At 32.0% G+C, this 20,498-nt stretch overlaps 1 protein-coding gene across 3 annotated transcripts; it reads left to right on the top strand.

The window, feature by feature from the left end:
* The first annotated feature begins 7,415 nt into the window (after positions 1-7,415).
* Positions 7,416-19,576, top strand: LOC139527730 (collagen alpha-6(VI) chain-like). Of its 3 annotated transcripts, XM_071323365.1 has the most exons (11): positions 7,559-7,700; positions 9,620-9,635; positions 11,130-11,750; positions 12,165-12,221; positions 12,821-13,264; positions 14,002-14,133; positions 14,775-14,801; positions 15,634-16,074; positions 17,300-17,434; positions 18,365-18,415; positions 19,463-19,576. In XM_071323365.1, the coding sequence occupies exons 1-10, from the start codon at positions 7,632-7,634 to the stop codon at positions 18,388-18,390; spliced, it is 1,968 nt and encodes a 655-aa protein (XP_071179466.1). In that variant the 5' UTR covers positions 7,559-7,631; the 3' UTR covers positions 18,391-18,415; positions 19,463-19,576. The 3 variants fall into 3 exon arrangements, 2 of the variants coding, with proteins under 2 accessions (XP_071179467.1, XP_071179466.1); XM_071323366.1 differs by lacking the exon at positions 9,620-9,635 and having other exon boundaries at positions 7,416-7,704; XR_011665422.1 differs by lacking the exons at positions 9,620-9,635; positions 18,365-18,415; positions 19,463-19,576 and having other exon boundaries at positions 7,416-7,704; positions 14,775-15,046; positions 15,543-16,074.
* Positions 19,577-20,498: the final 922 nt, after the last annotated feature.

Below are 20,498 nucleotides of genomic sequence, written 5' to 3'. Positions count from 1 at the left end.
TTTAATTAGATTGGAAAGCTTAATTCAAGGGTTGAAAAAAAAAGAGCACAAAGGGGGGGGGGGGGGGTAGTCCACAGGGAATGTTTTTAAAACAGTTAAATCGATTTCAAGCAGGGATTCCAGTGCTTCTTTGGGAATGAAAAACTTGTTATAACTCTTAGTCAAAATATTGCTGCTGAAAATTACAGATGTTTTATAACATGAACCAAAAGCATGCACCAGAATATTTATGTAATCTTGTACCTCCTTGTGTACAAAGTACAACCAACTACCCGTTGCGAAATGGTCATGATATTATTGTTCCATTTTGTAGACTTTCCCTTACTACTGAATCGTTTATTCCCTCTACTATACGTGAATGGAATAAACTTGATCCAAAAATTCGCAGTGTCGACTCTATTTCTAAATTTAAGAAAGAATTAAAAAACGATAGTCTATTATGTAAAATTGAAACGTTTTATTTGTACGGCCCAAGGAAATTAAATATAATCTTAACGCAATTGCGATGTTCCGCTTCATTCTTAAACAATGACCTATTTAGAGCTAATATTATAGATGATCCTTCTTGCCATTGTGGGTCCGATATTGAGGATGTCTACCATTACTTCTTCGTTTGCCCAAAATACACATTATGTAGAAAAACCTTATTCCATAACTTTAACTGGCTATCTGAAAACTTTGTTTTAGATACAAAACTATTAATTTGCGGACACTTGGAACTTTCGAACGAACAAAATATTCAAATTTTCAAACATGTTCAAAATTTCATAAAAAGGTCAAACAGATTTCTTATGCCTTGATAGAGCGTTATTATTACTGACACGGAACGTCATCATTGTCATCAATTCACAAGTCATCGTCACAGATTTATACGACTTTTCAAACTTTCTTTTTCTCTTTTTACTCTCTATCCTCTTTGTTCACCTATCAAAGCTAGTATTATACTGCATAAATTGTATGTTTTATATGCATGTCCATTATATTATACTATTATTGTAACTTTATATTGTATTATGGAGAAGACTTCATAAGTATGATTTACTTGTGTCTAATCCATTTTGCTTTGATTCAGCAAATAAAATATGTTTAAACTAATTGCTGCTGAAATGAACACAACCTATTCTCAATTCCATTATTTTTCTCCTGTCGTTCATACCTAAATATGCGAAATCTTGTAGCGACAACTTACAAATTAAGCCAGGGGTTATTTTTTCCTTGTGAAAAATGCCAACTGGGGAACGTAAACCACACCGATTTAAAACTGCTTCCATTTCTTCCATTTTAATTCAATCACGTAAAGGTGTTCATGAATAAAACGTCCGTTAAAAATATCCGCGTTCGTTTTTTTCCGACAATTTCCGTTATTGACTTCCCGACTTTTACTAAATCCTCATAATGATAAAACCACTGCGCATAAAGTTGAACGAACCGAATATAATACCAATGCTTTTACTGAACATAATGAATAATCTACTGAATATAAAGAAAGCGGGACTACTGAAGGTATTACATAATGTACTGCAAATAATATTGAATCTACTTAACATAGTGTCGAAAGTACTGAACATAATGAAAAATGTACTGAATATAACGTCAGAAGTACCGAACATAATTTAAATACCACTGCATATAATAATGAAACGACTGAACATAATAACCAAACCACCGAACATAATGTCAAAACTACTGAACATAATGTAATAACTACTGAACATAATGTAATAACTACTGAACATAATGTAATAACTACTGAACATAATATACATACTACTGAACATAATGCATAAAGCACCGAACATATTAAACAATCAACATCAGAAGACAGTCATGGCGTTCCATAATAAATGCATATACTTTTTACAAGCATCAGTCCAAACGTTGTCTAAGGGAGCAAACCATTTAACTTCAAAAGTTGTTTTATTGAAGTGAAAAAAATCGCGCTTAGCGCTTAAAATTTAATTTATTAAGTTTTTTTTTTATCGCTATTGATCAAATTATTGGGTTCAAAAAATCACACTATAAGGTATGGGGAAATCTGGATTCAGATATTTGTTTTGTCCTCTGGTTGCACAGATTTTTTTCCCATCAAACTGGGGTTCATAATATTTTTATGTGCCATTATTGAAGCCCCTCGTGGAAGTATCGGAGTAAAATAAAATTAAAAAAAAGTGTCACCTTAGTGACAATATTTATATATCAGATTCCCAAATAAGATTACCATTTATCGCTGATATAAACTATTCAAAATATTTTTTTAATATTCAAAATGCCGACGCCTACAAATGGATAGATGGGGGCATACTGTACAGCGGCAACTTTTACATAAATATGAAGGCTGGAAATAATGTTTATGGTATACGTTTATAATAAATATGATGAATGTGTTCAGCTTTTACAAAACCAGAACGATAAGTTGGATGTTAACGTTTCTTATTATTTTTTTTTTGCCTTTTTAATCTAATTTGGCTTTATTGGCTTTTTTTAAACTTCATTTGATTCGAGCGTCTTTGATTAGTCTTTTGTAGACGAAACGCGCGTCAGGCGCAAATACCAAATTTACACCCGGGTAACTATCTATGAAGAGTTTATGTAGATACCATATAAAAATTTCCTGACTCCAGGCTACCAATAATTGATCTTACTCTTAATTTCGGCGTAAAAAGATATCGAAAACCTCGCACATTCCAGACTAGCACAACGTTCATTGGGACACCATGGATTCAGATTTCCTACCGTACCAATACTTAGAACTGAAATCATTGATACAAGGCAATATACGATCGTCATGCAAACGATAAAAAAAATGAAAACAAAACGTTAAAAGTTACGATCGAAGCGCTTTTCTGGATCAGGAACGCTCAAAGCTGAATATCTAAGGCCAACAATTAATAAAGAAAGGAAATTGTTGTTGATTAAAACGTTAAAGATGATCGTTAAAGATTTATTCATCTACCGACATGATTGCAGAAAGTAAGAAATCGTAGAGCAAAACAAAAAAAGTTGATATCAAATGAGATAATACAACGTGTATTGAACCATTTTATTGCTTAAAGTCCAGCAGGAAACACATATATACTCAACCTAACCATACTATTTGACCTACTGCGAGTTGGTCAGTTTTTACAGTTACTCCTATAATATGGGTGCTGGGTAAACCATCATGTAAAATGGTCATTATCAGAGCCGTGTGTCTTGTTTCAAAATGAATTCTCTTCTTTTGAGAAATATTTATTTTGTCATCCTATTTTTCACCTCATAGAACTGTCCGTACCTGTGGTTTTATTTTATACATTAACTTTTATGTATCAGCATGTTTTCATTTCATTCTGTTTCGTTTCGTTTCGCAGTTTACAGGTACCCCTCTTTTTGCCCCTTTTCTATTTTTGATATTTCAATCAAAAGTTTAAAAATCAAACATTCAAAAAGTGAAATAATCAAAATTGCACGTTCATTTCCGTATTTTAAAAGTTTGATCAAATTTCTAAACTATCAAATTTAAAAACGATATTTAGAATTTTAATATTTTAATTATTTGGTTAAAATTTCAAAATTTCAAAACTTTTACACAATTTGAAATTTTTATATTTTAAAACTTTGATCAAAATTCCAATAAACAGCTGCGCCATGAGCGCATGATACGCCCGACGTCTTGTGTGGAAGTTTTATGCAATAATCATAAATAGTTTCTGAGGAAGTTTTAAGCAATAACCATTTATTGTTTTTGAGACACGGAGGGACATGTGAAACCCCCCCCCCCACCCTGTTTTTTTTTTTTACAAATATCACTAAAATAAATTTTGAATCAAACCAAAAAGTATACAGATCTTTAAATAAGTATAAATAAGAAGTGTGTACAGTTTCAAGCAATAATCATAAATTGTTTTTGAGTAACGGCGCGACATGTAAAAAAAAAACTCCCCTTTTTTACAAAATACTCAATAACTCAAAAATTAAATTTTGAGTCATCACCAAAAAGTATACAGATCCTTAAATTAGTGTAACAAAGAAGTGTGTACAGTTTCAAGCAATAATCATAAATTGTTTTTGAGATACGGCGCGACATGTAATGAGATACGGCACGACATGTAAAAAAAAACCTCCCCCTTTTTTACAAAATACTCAATAACTCAAAAATGAAATTTTGAATCATCACCAAAAAGTATACAGATCCTAAGATCAATATAACAAAGAAGTGTGTAAAGTTTTAAGCAATAATCATAAATCGTTTTTGAGATACGGCGCGACATGTAAAAAAAACCCTCCCCCTTTTTTACAAAATACTCAAAAACTCAAAAATAAAATTTTGAATCATCACCAAAAAGTATACAGATATTAAGATTAATATAACTAAGAAGTGTGTAAAGTTTTAAGCAATAATCAAGAAACGTTTTTGAGATACGGTGCGACATGTTAAAAAAACACACCCCTGTTTTAGTTACAAAGTGCCGTAACTCAAAAAGTTTAAATCTTATTTTCACCAAAAAGTATACAGATCATTTGACCATCATAAGAAACAACTATATTAAGTTTCATGAAATTTGGATAAGTCGTTCTCAAGTTACGGTGCGACATGTTTACGCCGGACAGACGGACGGACGGACGGACAGACGGACAGACGGACGGACGGACGGACACCGGACATTTGTATACCATAATACGTCCCGTCAAAATTTTGACGGGCGTATAAAAATCAAAAATTTCAAAACTTTTTAAAACTTTGAATTGATAAGTGTTACACGGACCATTAAAATATTAAAATTCTAAATATCGTTTATAAATTTGATAGTTTAGGAATTTTATCAAACTTTTAAAATACTGAACCTAACGTGCAATTTTGATTATTTCACTTTTGAAAGTTTGATTTTTTGAAATTTGAAATTTTGATATTTTAAAACTTTGATCAAAATTCCAAAAATCCAAAATTTCAAAACTTTTTAAACTTTGAATTGATAAGTGTTACACGGACCCCTAACCTGGGACAGTGGTGTAAAGATTAGTGCCATCAACTCTCGTTTCCTCTTTATTGCTACAAATATGGTATTAATTAACAAATTCCTCTTTATAAACATGGGAATACTGTATGGTTGATATTTTCAAAATGATTTTTAATTGTCCAGAACGCGATCAAAATTCAAAAGATATATTTTTTTCTATCAAATCTCTCTACAGTAACACCAATAAACCAGCCTTATGTTTTGTGTTGCTTAGTCTTTAGTTTTCTATGTTGTGTTTTGTGTACTGTTGTTTGTCTGTTTGTCTGTTTGTCTTTTTCTTTTTTAGCCATGGCTTTGTCAGTTTATTTTCGACTTCTGAGTTTGAATGTCCCTTTGGTATCTTTCGTCCCTCTTTTAATAGACTGTGTTTGTCTTTTCGTTTTACGCCATGGTGTTTTCGGTTTATTTTTCTCGACATATGAGTTCTGATTATCCCTTTGATGTCTTCTGCCTCTGTCTCGTTAATAAAATAGGTGAAAATGTAAGTAAATGGTTAAGTTAAACTTATTTTAGGTAAGCTAAAAAATTAATCGCTTGTTCATACGTATTATTTATGTATAAACAATGACAGTGGTCCGAGAGAAAATAAACCTTATTTAAATAAGGAGACAGAGTTTGTTCTTCAGATCCATAAATTAGCTAACGTATCAATATTTGAAATAGAGGCGGAAGACATCAAAAGGATATTCGAATCTATAAGTTGATGACAAACTGTCAAAGCCATGAAAGAACAAAACGAAAATCGACTAAAAGACAAACAACAGTATACAACAAACAACATAGAAAACTATTGACTAAACAACACAAACCCCAGCTAAAGCAGAGGTTGATATTTGGTGCTCTAGAAAGGTAAGCAGATCCTGCTTCACATGTGGCACCCGTCGTGTTGCTAACAGTGGTAAATGATGACACACAAATGTATTGTTCACACTATGAATTATGCCCGTTGTCGATTCTAAAGTAGGTAACGCGGTTCATATTTGTTTAAAATAAACTCAATTACCGAGGTATCTCTCTACAACAAACACGCACAAATTCTAAAATAAGTCCATGGCAACAAAATGAAAATAAGACCATGGCAACAAAATGGAAGACTGTTATAGTAAGTTTTGTTAATTTTAAATCTTTCTGAAAAATAAATTGTGAAAAATAATTAGACACAATTCTTTTTGACCATAACATTTTCGACAAATGCTCTGTTGTGTTTTTTTCAGGGAACGTATCAATTATTGACAATATATTACCCCTAGAAATGGCTGGGTAATAAACTTTTACTAAAAGTTTTAAACGTCGTGTATGTGTAGAAAGATGAATCAACTATAACTTATATTTATCAAAGGGTATCAATGTTTTGTCTATTTTATCATGGCAAGTAAATCGCCAAATGACTTTCTTTATATATTCATGCGCGTCCTGGCCTCCATGATGCTTGAAGATTTCCGTTGTTCACAGGGGCTCGTATCATAGACGCTTTTGGGTCGTTTGCCAGTTAACTGGTATGTGTTTTACATTGTGTTTATTCACTAATCCGCTGAAAAACACATGCAATGTTGAACGCATATAACAGTCAACTAGCATTTATTTCCGACATAAAACATATATGATACGAGCCCCTGTCCAATTATGTGACCAAATACCTTCTGTCCTGTTAACGAATCAACATATCCAATAATAATTTTACCAATATCATAATCCACGAAATAAATAAAAATATCTTCAAAAAATTGGATTTTCTTAGACTAAATGTTTAATTTTAACGCATTTATTTCTGTTTATATTTGACTGCAATTTTTCCTAGACTGGTGTCCTATCCTTATGCTGTTTGGCTCGGACATGGGTTTCTCGTAAGATGTCAGAGAACCAGCCTATATACTTACCATGTAGTCCTTTCTGTACATTGTACGAAATATTTTTTAAACAACAACGTGCGTATCAAGATTGTAGATTATTTGTACATGGAAGTCTGGATGGGGGTTACAGAATAATGAATAATGGACCAATATACTACAGATTAATGGACACAAAAAAACAAACAAAAAAAGTGAGAGAAAAATAGGCCAAAAAAAGTAAAGACTAGAGAATACTGGGTTGTTAAAATATAAAGAAAAGAGAATGGAGGGGCAAAAATGTAAAGAATATATAGTAAAATGACTTCAAGAAGAGAATGATGGGTAAAAATGTAAAGAATAGAGTAAAATGACTTCAAGAAGTTAAGAATACGGAATTTATGGTTCCCTTATTAGACCCTCGTATAGTTAGCAATATTGAAGCGGTTTTCCGAAATTCGTATTAATAGGATCAAAATTACAAATAGAGAAACCCCCAAAATATTTGTTGATTATGTAATGTTGATTATGTAATGTTAATTACGCAAAGTACACATAATTACTTTTAATATCAAACGAAAATTGCCGTGTTGTTGTTAATTATGTGGACATCAACGCCTCTCCATGACTAGCTGCTAGTTATAAAATTATTTGAAAAAGTCAATGTTTATTTTTTTCTGACTCTTTAAATATTTGATATAACATGCCATAGTCCTTATCTGTAATTTGTGGTATTTAATTAAAAAAAATCAAAGAGGTCTAACTACATCCGACCCGTATAAAACCTCTCACATGTCAGACAGCAACACACATGCGCACAGTATCCAGAGACTGCATAATGTATATCCTAATATGCATTGGTCTTCTTATGACGACTCATGTAAGTAAACGTATACTTCTACATTTTTAAATCATCACTTACTTGATTTTAAGTTATGAATTATTTTCTTCTAAAATTGTGTTTTTTCTATGCAAGCTACAAAGCCTCTTTTTTTTAAATCAGTCTCTGAAATATACTTTAAGCTTAAATATTCTCTTTTGAAGTTTTAAAGGAAAATAAGATCAATATTTCAAAAGATCAAATATCTTAGATTATCTCCCATGGAAACTTATTAACAAGGTATTGTAATTTTAACAAATATTTTACTTTATATAACATGTTTTAATTCAAACTGATGTCTGATTCTCATGAATATACTTTTTAGACAAAAAAAAGTATGAACGCAGAAGTTTTAGACATTTTTTTTTTATACCAATTCAGAAATTACTACCTCTCACCCCTTTTGAATGACAATTAAAATAACAAAATTTATACATTTTGTTTTAAAAAGCTAATTTAATAATAATAAAAAAAATACATATACACAATTGTAAGAAGGCAGTGAGAACTGTGGATTTTGGACATAAGTTGAATTAAATTTTAAACAAGTCGAACAATTATGGTTATAAATTAAATTGCAGTTAGGTCAGAAGTTTGATTAAATTGCAAGGTGGAAAGATGCACTAACAATCCATTTTCACTGAACTAATACACATTTTTGTTTAAGGGCCAGCTGCAGCCCGTCCCCGGGTACGGGATTTTCTCGCTGTGTTGAAGACCCATTGGTGGCCTTCGGCTGTTTTTTGCTGTTTGGTCGGGTTGTTGTCTCTTTGACACATTCCCCATTTCCATTCTCAATTCTAAGTCACGGTAAACAGATTTATAAAATGTATGTACAGCTAAGAATTACATCGAGCATACATGTAGGTCTCGAGGGTGGTTTTTACGACCTTGACTACCCATGAGGATCTTGCACGGTCATATATACATGTAGGTGTTTTCTATTTACGTAATAGTTATTGAAAAACTGGTCATGATCGTGATATATGGACTGCCCAAAGGACAGTGGTATTGACTAAGACAGGGATAATGACTAAGTCGTAGTCAAAACCACTGTCTTATGGGCAGTCACGATAATGACAAGTTCTTCAATAACTAATATGTTTATTTCATTGAGGAACCATGTTTTTACAACTTCTCATCAATTAAAAATGTTCAAAGCAAACTCGAGTTATTGTACGATTTCTATAGCAAAGAGTGAAGATCAGTCGTAGTAATACATGTAACTATAAGTCACTGTCATTAATCTAAGTGCAATTTTGCAGTATATGAATACTAAATAAAGTTTATATAATTTTATAATTTACTAAAACATATGGTAAACAATTCAACAACTTTAATATACAATTGAAAACAGGAAAGAGTTTTATTCAAAGGACTTCTCTCTAAACAGAGAAATCACGCCCCACCGGTCATTAACAGAGAAACCACGCCTAACCGGTCATTTTAATTAATATGCTGCAACTAGTTGTGTTTATTTCCTAAATAAAGCATGTCATGTGGCCCCTTTTTATCCAATAAGAGAATCTGATTCTTAACCGATATGAAATAATTTAACTTAATACCAACCAACTATACCTGTCATCACTGTAACAGCAACAATTTCTGTAAAAAACTAATAAAAGATAAATACAAATATTAATAACTGCTTGCAATTGTTCTGACTGGGTATAAATGTAGGTGGGGAGGAGGCTTTAAAAAATGTTTTTTTAAGCACTATCATTGGTTTAGTTTTAAGCTTTTTCAGAAGTTTATTAAGATAAGGAAAATATTTCACGGACAATTACAAAGTTAAACGTTGTTCATTTTATAAATCATAAAATGATGAGTTTTAATACTACATTTTTATCAAATCCCTGTAAGGGGAATTCTGACCTCCACAATATACTATCATTATGATTATTATTTTTATTATACAGGTTGCGGCTCGATCAGGTAAGAAAATTTTTAATTAATTTACAAAATATAAAAAAAGATTCAATTCACTTATTTAGTTTCTTTTTTAAATTAAAAAAAAATTCAGATACGAAATTCATCAACCGATTATTATTACATACTATATAACTATTTGCCTTTGTCCTTAGTTCGTAGTAACTTTGAAATTGCTCTCGCCGTGATATAGCTTTTTTTTGTTGCTCAGACGGCGTAAAGTAAACATCCATTATCATCCTTAGTCCATGAAGCTATAGAAGATGAATCAAATGATATATAAATGAATATCATCTGAATAAAATATATGAAATATCGATAGATTAGAATAGTGACCAGTATTTGAAATTGATATGGACTAATAATATGAATAGAAATCTATAATATAAATTGTAAATATTGAACCGAAAAATCTTTTATATTTATGTCATGGTGTGCGGATTTTCTCATTAGATGCTAAGTAACGCAATATATTTAGAAAGTGTGAAAACATACATTGATTTTTTTGAGGGACCATAGAAATACAAAACCGAGACAGCAACATACACACCAATATACATATACGTATATATAACCGACCAGGCCGTTAATTATTCTTTTGAATTGTTTCAAAAGTTTTTTTTATTCCGGTAATAACTTTCGAAACGGTATGGATTGTGATCGTTGTTATACGCCGTTTGGTACAATATAGTTGTCTACAACCTCGACCTTTGGTCTTTGGCGGAAAGTGGGCTTATTGAAAATTATAACACATCTTAGTTTTTTTGACGTTTTCAATCAAATTTTTTTTTTTTAAATTTAACATTTAAAGGTTTGGGGAAGATCTGGATTTGAATACTTTTTTTTCATCTGCTTGACCACAATATTGTTTTTTTCATCAATTTGGGGATCAGAATAACAAAACATAACTCCCCTCCTGAAGTTAAACGGTCTTTCCCTAAGTAATATTTTGCAAATTGAAAAACTCATTTCCATTTGTGGCACTATTTGAATCCCATACGAATCAATGCAGTTTACTAGTTCAAAATTATATTGTCTATTTTAACTTTCATTTTGATTCACTTACAAAAAAATATTCCATGTTACTGATATTTTGTCGTTTCGAAAACTTATTTTAATTCTTTCTGTTAGTTGAATTTTGTCATTTCGATAACTTATTTTCATTCTACATGATTTTTCTCACTGCGATAACTTATTTTCATTCTACTTGAATTTTGCCATTTCGATAACTTATTTTCATTTTACTTGAATGCTGTAATTTCTAACACTTTTTTTCATTGTACGTGAGTTTTGTCATTTCGACAACTCATTTTCATTCTACTTCAGTACTTGAAATTTGTCATTTTGACAACTTATTTTCATTCTACTTTAGTACTTGAATACTGTCATTTCGATAACGTATTTTCATTTTAAGCACTATTTGAAATTTGTCATTTCGGTAATTAACTCTCATTCTTAGCACTACTTGAATTTTTGTCATTTCGATTATTTCATTTTCAGCCCTACATAAGATGTGTGATTCTCCTGTAGATATTGTGTTTGTACTTGACACGTCCGCCAGCATAGGGCCAATTAATTTTGCCAAACAAATCAACTTTATACACGATGTTGTTGATATGTTAAACATCGGACCCGGGACAAGACAGAGTCGAGTAGCTGCTGTTTCGTTCAGTAGCAATGTGGTATTCGAGTTCGGCTTCACTGATGACCAGAATAAAGGGGATGTCCTGAATGCCGTTGACAAAATAAATTATGTATCCGGATCGTCGACTAGAACCTACTTGGGCTTGGAATACGTCCATAAAACAGTTTTTGCAACTGGTAATGGCGAGAGGCCCGGCATAGCGAATGTTGTAGTAGTCCTAACTGACGGCAACACAAACCCTGGCCATGCTCCAATAACTGGTCTGGAAGGGAAACAACTAACTCAAACTGAAGCGTCTGATATAAGAAGCCTACCAGCGTACGTTTTTGCCATAGGAATTGGAAGTGGGGTGGATAAAACCGAGATAAACGGGATAGCATCCACACCATCGGACACATTCAGTATTTTAGTTGATTCCTATGACGTCCTCGATACATCAGTTATCAAGAACACAGTTTTAACCAGGGTTTGTGAAGGTTAGTGCACCTAATTAATTCTTTGTTTGACAAGTATTGACAATTACTAGTCTGATATTGTATTGTTATCATTAACGGGTGCACTGCATGCCTTATGTGGGTTTTATGTTTTAGGCTGACTCAATAAATTTAAATATCAAATTTTAAAATGCATAACAGTCATTACACATTTAGTCATGGCAAGGACTTGATAACGTTTTTTAAGGCAGTTTTCTGTATTGAAGATTATAACGAAAGCTACCTTTATTGTCAATTTGTAATTTATAAACAATTCTTGTATTATTACTTCTCATTTAGCATAAAACTTACAAATTTAATCCACATTGATTCTTTTAAAAAATATTTTCCTAATCAATCACTCTCTGATACTTTTTTATATAATGCTCAGTAATATACAACTTTTATTTATTTTAGTTGTACCTCCACCTGCTCCACCAGCTCCAACAAAGCCACCACAGAGAGACGACCCAGGTAACTAAAGTATATCATTAAAAAGAAAACAAATGATCTTATGAATATGCACACGTCACATAGTATCTTGAGTGACCTTCACGTGGTACGCTCTAACTTATTTGAATATGATAAAATAAAATGTCCATTTTTAATTAGGACATTTTCCACTCAAGTCACTACATACAGTGGAGAAGACGTTCTAAGTTGCAAAACTTGTGTCCATGTTTTTTTGGACAATAAAATATGTTTAAACATATAGCGCTATTTTTTTAAATAATAACAAAGTATACTGACTACTGGGCAGATGGAAGGTACTATAGTTCACGACAAGCAGTATCCAGACAGAGGCTGATAAACGTACATATGGTAATGGCGTATTTAACTGCTGTCACATATCTATCAATAAACAGCAAGTTTATTCAGAAAACCCACAAACAATCAAAACTACATGAGCATTAGAAATTGTCTGGCATATATATTCAACGAAGATCTTCTTTACGGATTAAGTTAACTCGTAAATTATGTAGTTCTGTCACAACAGGGAAAATGTATTTTGGAACTTCGAATGACTTTTGCATGTTTTTGATTTATCTCAAGTTTAATCGTGATTTTTTCAGCATGCTTCAAGAAAAAAGCTGATGTATTTTTCATTGTTGATACATCATCCAGTCTGAACGTATTTGAAAATGTTAAAAAGGAACTTAATTTTGTGGGAGATGTAATAGAAGCTTTTGACGTTGGATCTGATCAGGTGAGGGTAGGAATGATGACCTTTAGTAATGACCCGGAAATGTTATTCCAATTAGTTGATTTCAAAACAAAAGAGGAAATCGCTAAAGTACTAATGGAGATGAATGCCAATGATTGGAAGGGAGGTAATACGTTTATGGATAAAGCTTTAAGGCTTTTAATGAAAGAAGGACTATCAACGTCACATGGCAGCCGTTATGGTGTTCCACAGATAGCCGTAATAATCACTGACGGGAGAGCGACAGATCGAAAGGAGTTTGAAAAGGCAGTCAATGAGTTACGGCAAACAAATTATTTAGTATTTGCCATAGGTATGTCATATATTAATAAGTCCTTTTTTCATGTAAAGCTTTTATAGTTCAATGCTTTTGGCTCGAAGCCTGTATTTATTTTTTTGTAATTTTTGCTCGTTTTGGAATAAAGGTCAACATACCGTCCATAAATAGACAGGCGGCTACACGGTACGTCTAGAATATATATAATTTCAAGTAATTAGTACCATTCCACTAGGAATAGTTGATTCCAAGGTTAACACATTATTTTTTTCTCTATAATGCAAAAGAGAGGTGAGAGATACCAAAGGGACATTCAAACTCATAAGTCGAAAATTAACAGACAACGCCTTGACAAAAAAAAAAAGAAAAAGACCAAAATACAAACAACAGTACACAAACTAAAGACTGACTATATTAGAAAGTAATTTTCTGCTAACCAATGCTCACGTGAGATCTGAATTTCACTGCGACAAGTCTCAAAAGAGAGATAACTCATTAACCTACTGTATAATTTCATAGTAAATTAAAATATCAAGTCATTTTTCTCTGAAGATGATATATATCAATAAGGTAATTAGTTAGCTAAATATGATTTTTTTTTACGGATGATCATATTTCTATACATCCCATGATTATAAAATTAACAGCACAGGAAGTCACAATGGGATATAGAAAAGAAGTGTCATATCAAAATTTTTAATCAATGTGTTTTTTTTTGTTTTTTTTAATTTCTACTTGAAAATACAACTTAAACCGATTAATTTATCTCGCAGGTGTTGGACCTAAACGTGATCCTGTTGAGTTGAAGAAAATTGCGTCTGACTCATCACGTGTTTTTGAAGTAGAAAATGTACAAAGTTTGGAAGCAATTAGACAGGAATTGGTAGTCAAGTTGTGCGAACAAGGTATTTACTATATAAATTGCTCTTGATATTTTAAGGAAGAAGAAAAACCACCATAGCCTGTTATTCAGTGGTTATAGTTTATTTATGTGTTACATATATGTTTTTCGTTCATTTTTTTTATATAAATAAGGCCGTTAGTTTTCTCGTTTGAATTGTTTTACATTGTCATTTCGAGGCCTTTTATAGCTGACTATGCGGTATGGGCTTTGCTCATTGTTGAAGGCCGTACGGTGACCTATAGTTGTTAATTTCTGTGTCATTTTGGTCTCTTGTGGGGAGTTGCCTCATTGGCAATTATACCAAATCTTCTTTTTAATATAGAAAAACTGTGTCAAAGACGTCAAGATACTCTACTATTTATATGATACAAATTGAAGATCACAACTTTTTAAATTTGTCTAAAGAGTAACTAATAAACATACATACAACCAGTTCCTTTATTTATATTTCATTAGATTGATTGATTGATACGTTTAACACTAATGGCTATTTGTGTCTGTCTGTTTTTATCGATGAAGGAAGCCGGAATGCCTGGAGAGAATCGGTACCTTCGGTGAAACAGTTTTTTATTTGAATTTCTCATTAAATACATTTACAATTGTTTAGTCTTTGTTATCACTGCATATTTTTTTAAATTACAGGTGACCAGCCAGCACCACCCGTAGTGAGTAAGTATCAAATACAAGCATTATTAATGTTATTTATCTTGCAACTAGGAGTAGCATACTTTCTGTTGAGTTTATTAACCTGGTATAGTAACAATGTGATATTTCGTGCAATGCCGATATCATGTGACGTCACTTTTCTGCACTATCTGGGGTTCGTTAAGGAATGGAAATTCATTTATTTTTGTCTTTACATCTTGATAACTGTAATTGAAGCCATTATCATCTGCATTATTTAAGAATTGAATGCTTCTTTTTGTAAATTTATTGGGGTGTAAAAGCGTTCACTTGACCGAAGTTCATTTTGTATGAAGCGCGGAAGCGCTTCATTCTAAAAATGTACGCACGGTCAACGCTTTTACAACCCTATAAAGTTACAAAAAGAAGCATTCAATAATTATAATTACATTTTTTTAGCTAGGATCATGAAAACACGATTTTTATCTAGTTTTATTTAATTCACCTGTGCACTTTATTGTGGGACCTCGCGTCATCATGAATGATAAAATGTTATTGTCTGATGCAGTTGCTTACGGAAGAACATGTGATGTGCAGTTAGCCAATCAGAATAACGTATTATAATGAAACATACATCTAATGTAATTATAAAACAATGTTATCTATAACCAATGTAAACTGTTATCATTGTGCAGTCGATCTTAAAACAAACAAAACCATAATTTTGACCTTAGACATATAAATGCGTTTTTTTACGAGTAGTGATAATTTGTTGCCTTACCATAGCCAGGTATCATATAAAAAAGTAGGCATTTGTTATATCCCTTGTGGTTCAGACAATTTTTGATGATATCAAGAACAATACATTATTTTTCAGCGTGTGAAGGGGCACAGGCAGACGTTATCTTTGTTGCAGATAGTTCTAGGAGTATTGGATCAGCAGCATTCAACGAACTGAAAAAGTTTGCTGTTGATGTGGTGAAGAGGTTCACAGTCAGTCTAAGTGATATACAAGTTGGCCTCATTATATTTGGAAACGATACCAACTTTGAATTTACATTAGGTTCGTACAGAGACCAGGACGAAGTACTTAAGGCTATATCTAACGTAAAGTACTTACGGGGAATGCAGTTGACGTACACAAACAAAGCTTTAAATCTACTGACCCAACAAGGTTTCTCTAACATGAATGGCGGACGTGGTGGAAAGATTCCTAAAATTGCAATTTTGATAACGGATGGCGAACCAACAGACATTGAAGCTACACGCATAGCAGCAGAGAAAGGAAAGAAAGAAGGGATCATTATTTTTGCAATAGGTATTTATGCATTTATTCTTTTACCTGTATTAGGACTACCAAAGTTTAGTTGTTCTTGTTATTGAGGTAAAATTGTTGTTTTTATATCTGAATGATTTGGTTATTTAAGTCTCTGCATTCCCGGCTCAAATGTCTTCGTCTGATGAGTTTTACATTATAAGTTTCATACGAAACGAGATGTGACCGGTTTTTTCAATCTTACAATAGTTTTATCGGGGCTTAATATACGGTTAGTAGTGGTGTTACGTCCCTTTATAAAAACAACACGGTGTTGAGAGGGAAAATATGAAGGGTTTCAACATACGAAGAAATAGATGAACGATTGAAATAAATTAATAAATATGTATCTTTTTATTAGTCCGAAAAAGGAGTAACATTGTTATTCCGTTTTTTTTGGGAACATCCATAGATCGTTTTTTTATCGGATATTTAAAAAAAAAATAATATCAACACGTGTCATCCTAAAACGTTTTAATTGATATTCTTTTTAAAATTGTGAAAAAACTATTTTCTGTACATCGAAATATATAATTTGGTCTGACGAAAGTGAAATCTCATTAACAAATAAAAACAAAACTCCCAAAAAATATCATTGCATAATTTTATTTCATTTAAAGTCATAAGAAACCTCAAATCAAAAAAAAATAATGCATATGATTTTAATAACTCAATGGATAGTTTTCATTATAAAACTTATGTACATGTACTTTTTTCTGAAGAAAATTCTTTAATTTATTCATATTTAGAAGAAGTTTACTTTATTTGAATAGCTTCCTTCCAGCAAGCAATTCCCCCGAGATATTTTCCGTATGCAAGGTGACCTCAGTGTGACCCATCTCGTAAAAATCCGGTGACCACAATACGCATGGATGTCCTTAAAATAAACTATTTTCTGAATTTACATGTTAAACACGTGCTCAATTTCCATGCTTTTTTGTTTATTTTTCGTCAATTGTTGACAAACAGGTGACAATCGTTAAACTTCGGCTTCAAGACACGAACTTTAATTACCTGCCATATTTTCACAACAACACTGACCGATTGAAAAAAAAATTGACAATTATACGAAATTTACACGAAAAAAATGATAAATTCGAGCACAGAAGACTAAGTTTATGATGTTTGTATGCATTGGTTCAAGAATTGGAAGAACATTATTTTTTACCGGTCACTCGTTTCTTATGACTTTAATGAGATTACAGTTTTTTTTTAAATTTTATTGTAGGCGTTGGGCAGTACATTGATCAGACTGGATTAGACATCATGGCTTCCTCTCCGACTGAAACTCATTCTTTCGCAGTTGACAACTATGCAGCTTTATCATCTATTGAAGAATCCTTAGCAGAAAGGACGTGCACAGGTACTATTTTCCGTATTTCCTTTTTTAAAAGCAGAAAAGACTTTTTACATTTGATAAATATAAAGACATTTTTTATTGCATGGTGATTTAAATCACTATGACCGTACTTTTAATAATGTTGATCCCAAAACGTTTTTATCAACTAAATTTCTTTTTCCTACTGTATATCGGTTTTACCTATGTCTATCATATCACCTCAGATCTTTCGTAAAATCACATCACGACTGTGTTACGTCAAATACGTTGATCCAGTTTAATGTTTTAACCGAAATTGATAAGTTTTACTCGTAAACCACAATACAAATGTATCGCAAAGAGTTATAATGGTTATCGAACAAAATATGTCTATTCGAATCCTTCCGCAATTGCGTAGCCAGTTAAATACGATACACATAATCAAAATACACTGATGATTTTTATTATCAGTGGAGTCGCATGATACAGTAATGAAAAGTAGAATATCGGATTGATTGGGTAAAAATAACCCTTAACATAAAACACAAACTATACACGAGACCGCAAAACTAAACAAAAGATGCAAAAATGTGTCCCCAGTACACGCATGCCCCAACCGCACTATCATTTTCTTTGTTTAATGGACCGTGAAAATGGGGGAAAATCTCTTCATTGAACTTCAACTTCATCAAAAACTACCTCGACCAAAAACTTTAACCTGAAGCGGGACGAACGGACGAACAGATGAACGGACGAACGGACGCACAGACCAGAAAACATAATGCCCATAAATGGAGCATAAAAAAACCAACATTCAAGATATATTTATGTGCTATGGCCTCAGTTGGAGTGTTTATATCACAAGAAAAACCTTAAAATATCAGAATTCATTATCTCTCATCTTTAAATTACCAGAGGTCCAAAATTATAGTAATTGTGAAAAGTTGTATAAATCGTTTATTGCTTTTATTTTAGCGGCAAAGAAAACAACACAGGGATGAATATGGAACTGATGAAATGACATAGGTAATATACTATGACATATGTTATAAAATTAGGAAGAAGAAGGTTCTTTTTCGAATTTGTTTTGTCCTATAAATTCACCGAAACTATAACATTGTACAATACCATTATTAATTGCATTTTTAGTAATCAGAAGAAAGGCTTTCAGAAAATGGAAATATTAGCCAAGCATTGATGAAACAATTTGACTGTGTCGTTATAAGTTTCCAGATAAAAAAAAACAATCCTTTTTTACAGAGAGTCAGATGGCAATTTAAAATGATAACTTGGGTTTTATGTTATATCATCATTATTTTAATCTATAGTCAGGACGCAGGAATATCCGTAAATTTTGATAAATTTTAAATATGAAAGATTTAACTGCAAAGAGGATCTTTTTTATATAACTTCTGTTGTTTCTCGAAGTGTTATATGTGGAACAAAGGCCTCTAATTTAGATTTAAAATCACTTTAATCATTTTGAAAGACTCGTTTTATAACTATTTATGAATGTAGGTGCCATAAAGACATATTATTGATTTTTACAATTACAGATTGCAAATGATATAGACGTCAACATAAATGCATATCGTATATCTTTTTGTTTTAACAATCATAATAATATATTTGACTGAATTATTTCTCTTTGGACGTTGAAGTTAATATTACCTAAATGTTGTACTATATAAATGATATATGTATTTGTAATTATGGCAATAATCGTTATAACTCTTCAATCTATTGCAAAACAAGGAATAGGTAACCAACGGGTGACTGTTTATCCCGTTCAAATTGTTTAAATTTATTTTAGGAATAGCTAATGAGGATTTCATGATTCACAAAAATAAAGGCTTATCTGAATTTCATGTGCAATATACACTCTCAAATGGTTTTATGTATTGAAAGATGATCTGATTCTTCTCTCTCAATCTCATTTCTTCATATCCGTGTTTAACATCGCCCTGTATTTTAAAGTAATTACGGAATAATCCGTAAAGAGATATTGACCAGCATAAACCACTTAAGTTAAGATATCCATGTTATAATGTTACTTATTTTCTTTTCTTTCAGACAGTATCATAACCAAGTAAGCAGTGTACCTCAAATGAATGTGAATGAAAAACAGTCAATGTATTTTTCCATTTATTTTTACACAAAATTGTTCATTAAAGCATGCAGCATTGATTACGTTGTTGATGCTTTGGCTTTTTAAAAGAAAAGTAATATGATTTTTTATCATGTCCGAACAAGATCATTTTGATAGTAATCATCCTTGCAATGTCATTGCACATCAAGCAGTTGATATATGACCATAACGCTCTGGTGATAAATCGGTGTCATCTAAAGTCACTATAGGAATCCGTTCCTTTATTTAAAAGTTGACTGTTGACAGAACCAGGGTGTAAATCGATGATAAAATGAAATTGAGAAACATCGGCTTTTGCCGACAAACCTCGGAAAAATTAGTTGCATCTTTACGTAGATTGTTTGGTATGCATCTGTCATTTGAAATGAATATGAGGCTCAACATTTTTCCTATTCTTAAGTAGTAATACTAACTTATATATGGTACATACATCGTAATATACTTTGCTCATTATCACCAAAGCCTATGGTGACTTTTATTCGTTTTTATCCTCATCCTTATTCAATATGGATAGTTTTGTTATTGTTGAGAATACTATAGCACATCCCCTCATATTTATGTAGATTTGCTTTGATTGTTTTATTAGCTTCAACCAAGCCTTCGGTTTTCTTTAATTTGACATATTGGTATCGCTGACCTTCTATATAAAAATAAGAAGATGTGGTATGATTAAATTGCCAATGAAACAACTCTCCACAAGACACCAAATGACATAGAAGTTAACAACTATAGTTCCCCGTACGACCTTCAACAAGGAGCAAAACCCATACCGCGTAGTCATTCATAAAAGGCCCTGAAATGACGAATCAAACAAAAAAACTAACGGGCTGATTTATGTATGAAATATTGAACGAAAAACAAATATGATATACAGCGACAAAAGACAACCCCCAGATTACAGGGTTCTGACTTGGGACAGGCACATACAGAATGTGGCGAGGTTAAATAAAGGCAACAGTA

The sequence above is a fragment of the Mytilus edulis genome, chromosome 6 (genome assembly GCF_963676685.1).
Source record: "Mytilus edulis chromosome 6, xbMytEdul2.2, whole genome shotgun sequence".
Classification (NCBI taxonomy): Eukaryota; Metazoa; Mollusca; class Bivalvia; order Mytilida; family Mytilidae; genus Mytilus; species Mytilus edulis.
This window is presented reverse-complemented; position numbering and strand designations above follow the sequence as displayed.

Coding starts and splice junctions, on each gene's coding strand:
- LOC139527730 (XM_071323365.1), top strand. CDS start 7,632: ATGCGCACAGTATCCAGAGACTGCATAATGTATATCCTAATATGCATT. Junction 11,751..12,164: donor TTTAACCAGGGTTTGTGAAG/GTTAGTGCACCT, acceptor TATTTATTTTAG/TTGTACCTCCACCTGCTCCA. Junction 16,075..17,299: donor GATCATTATTTTTGCAATAG/GTATTTATGCAT, acceptor ATTTTATTGTAG/GCGTTGGGCAGTACATTGAT.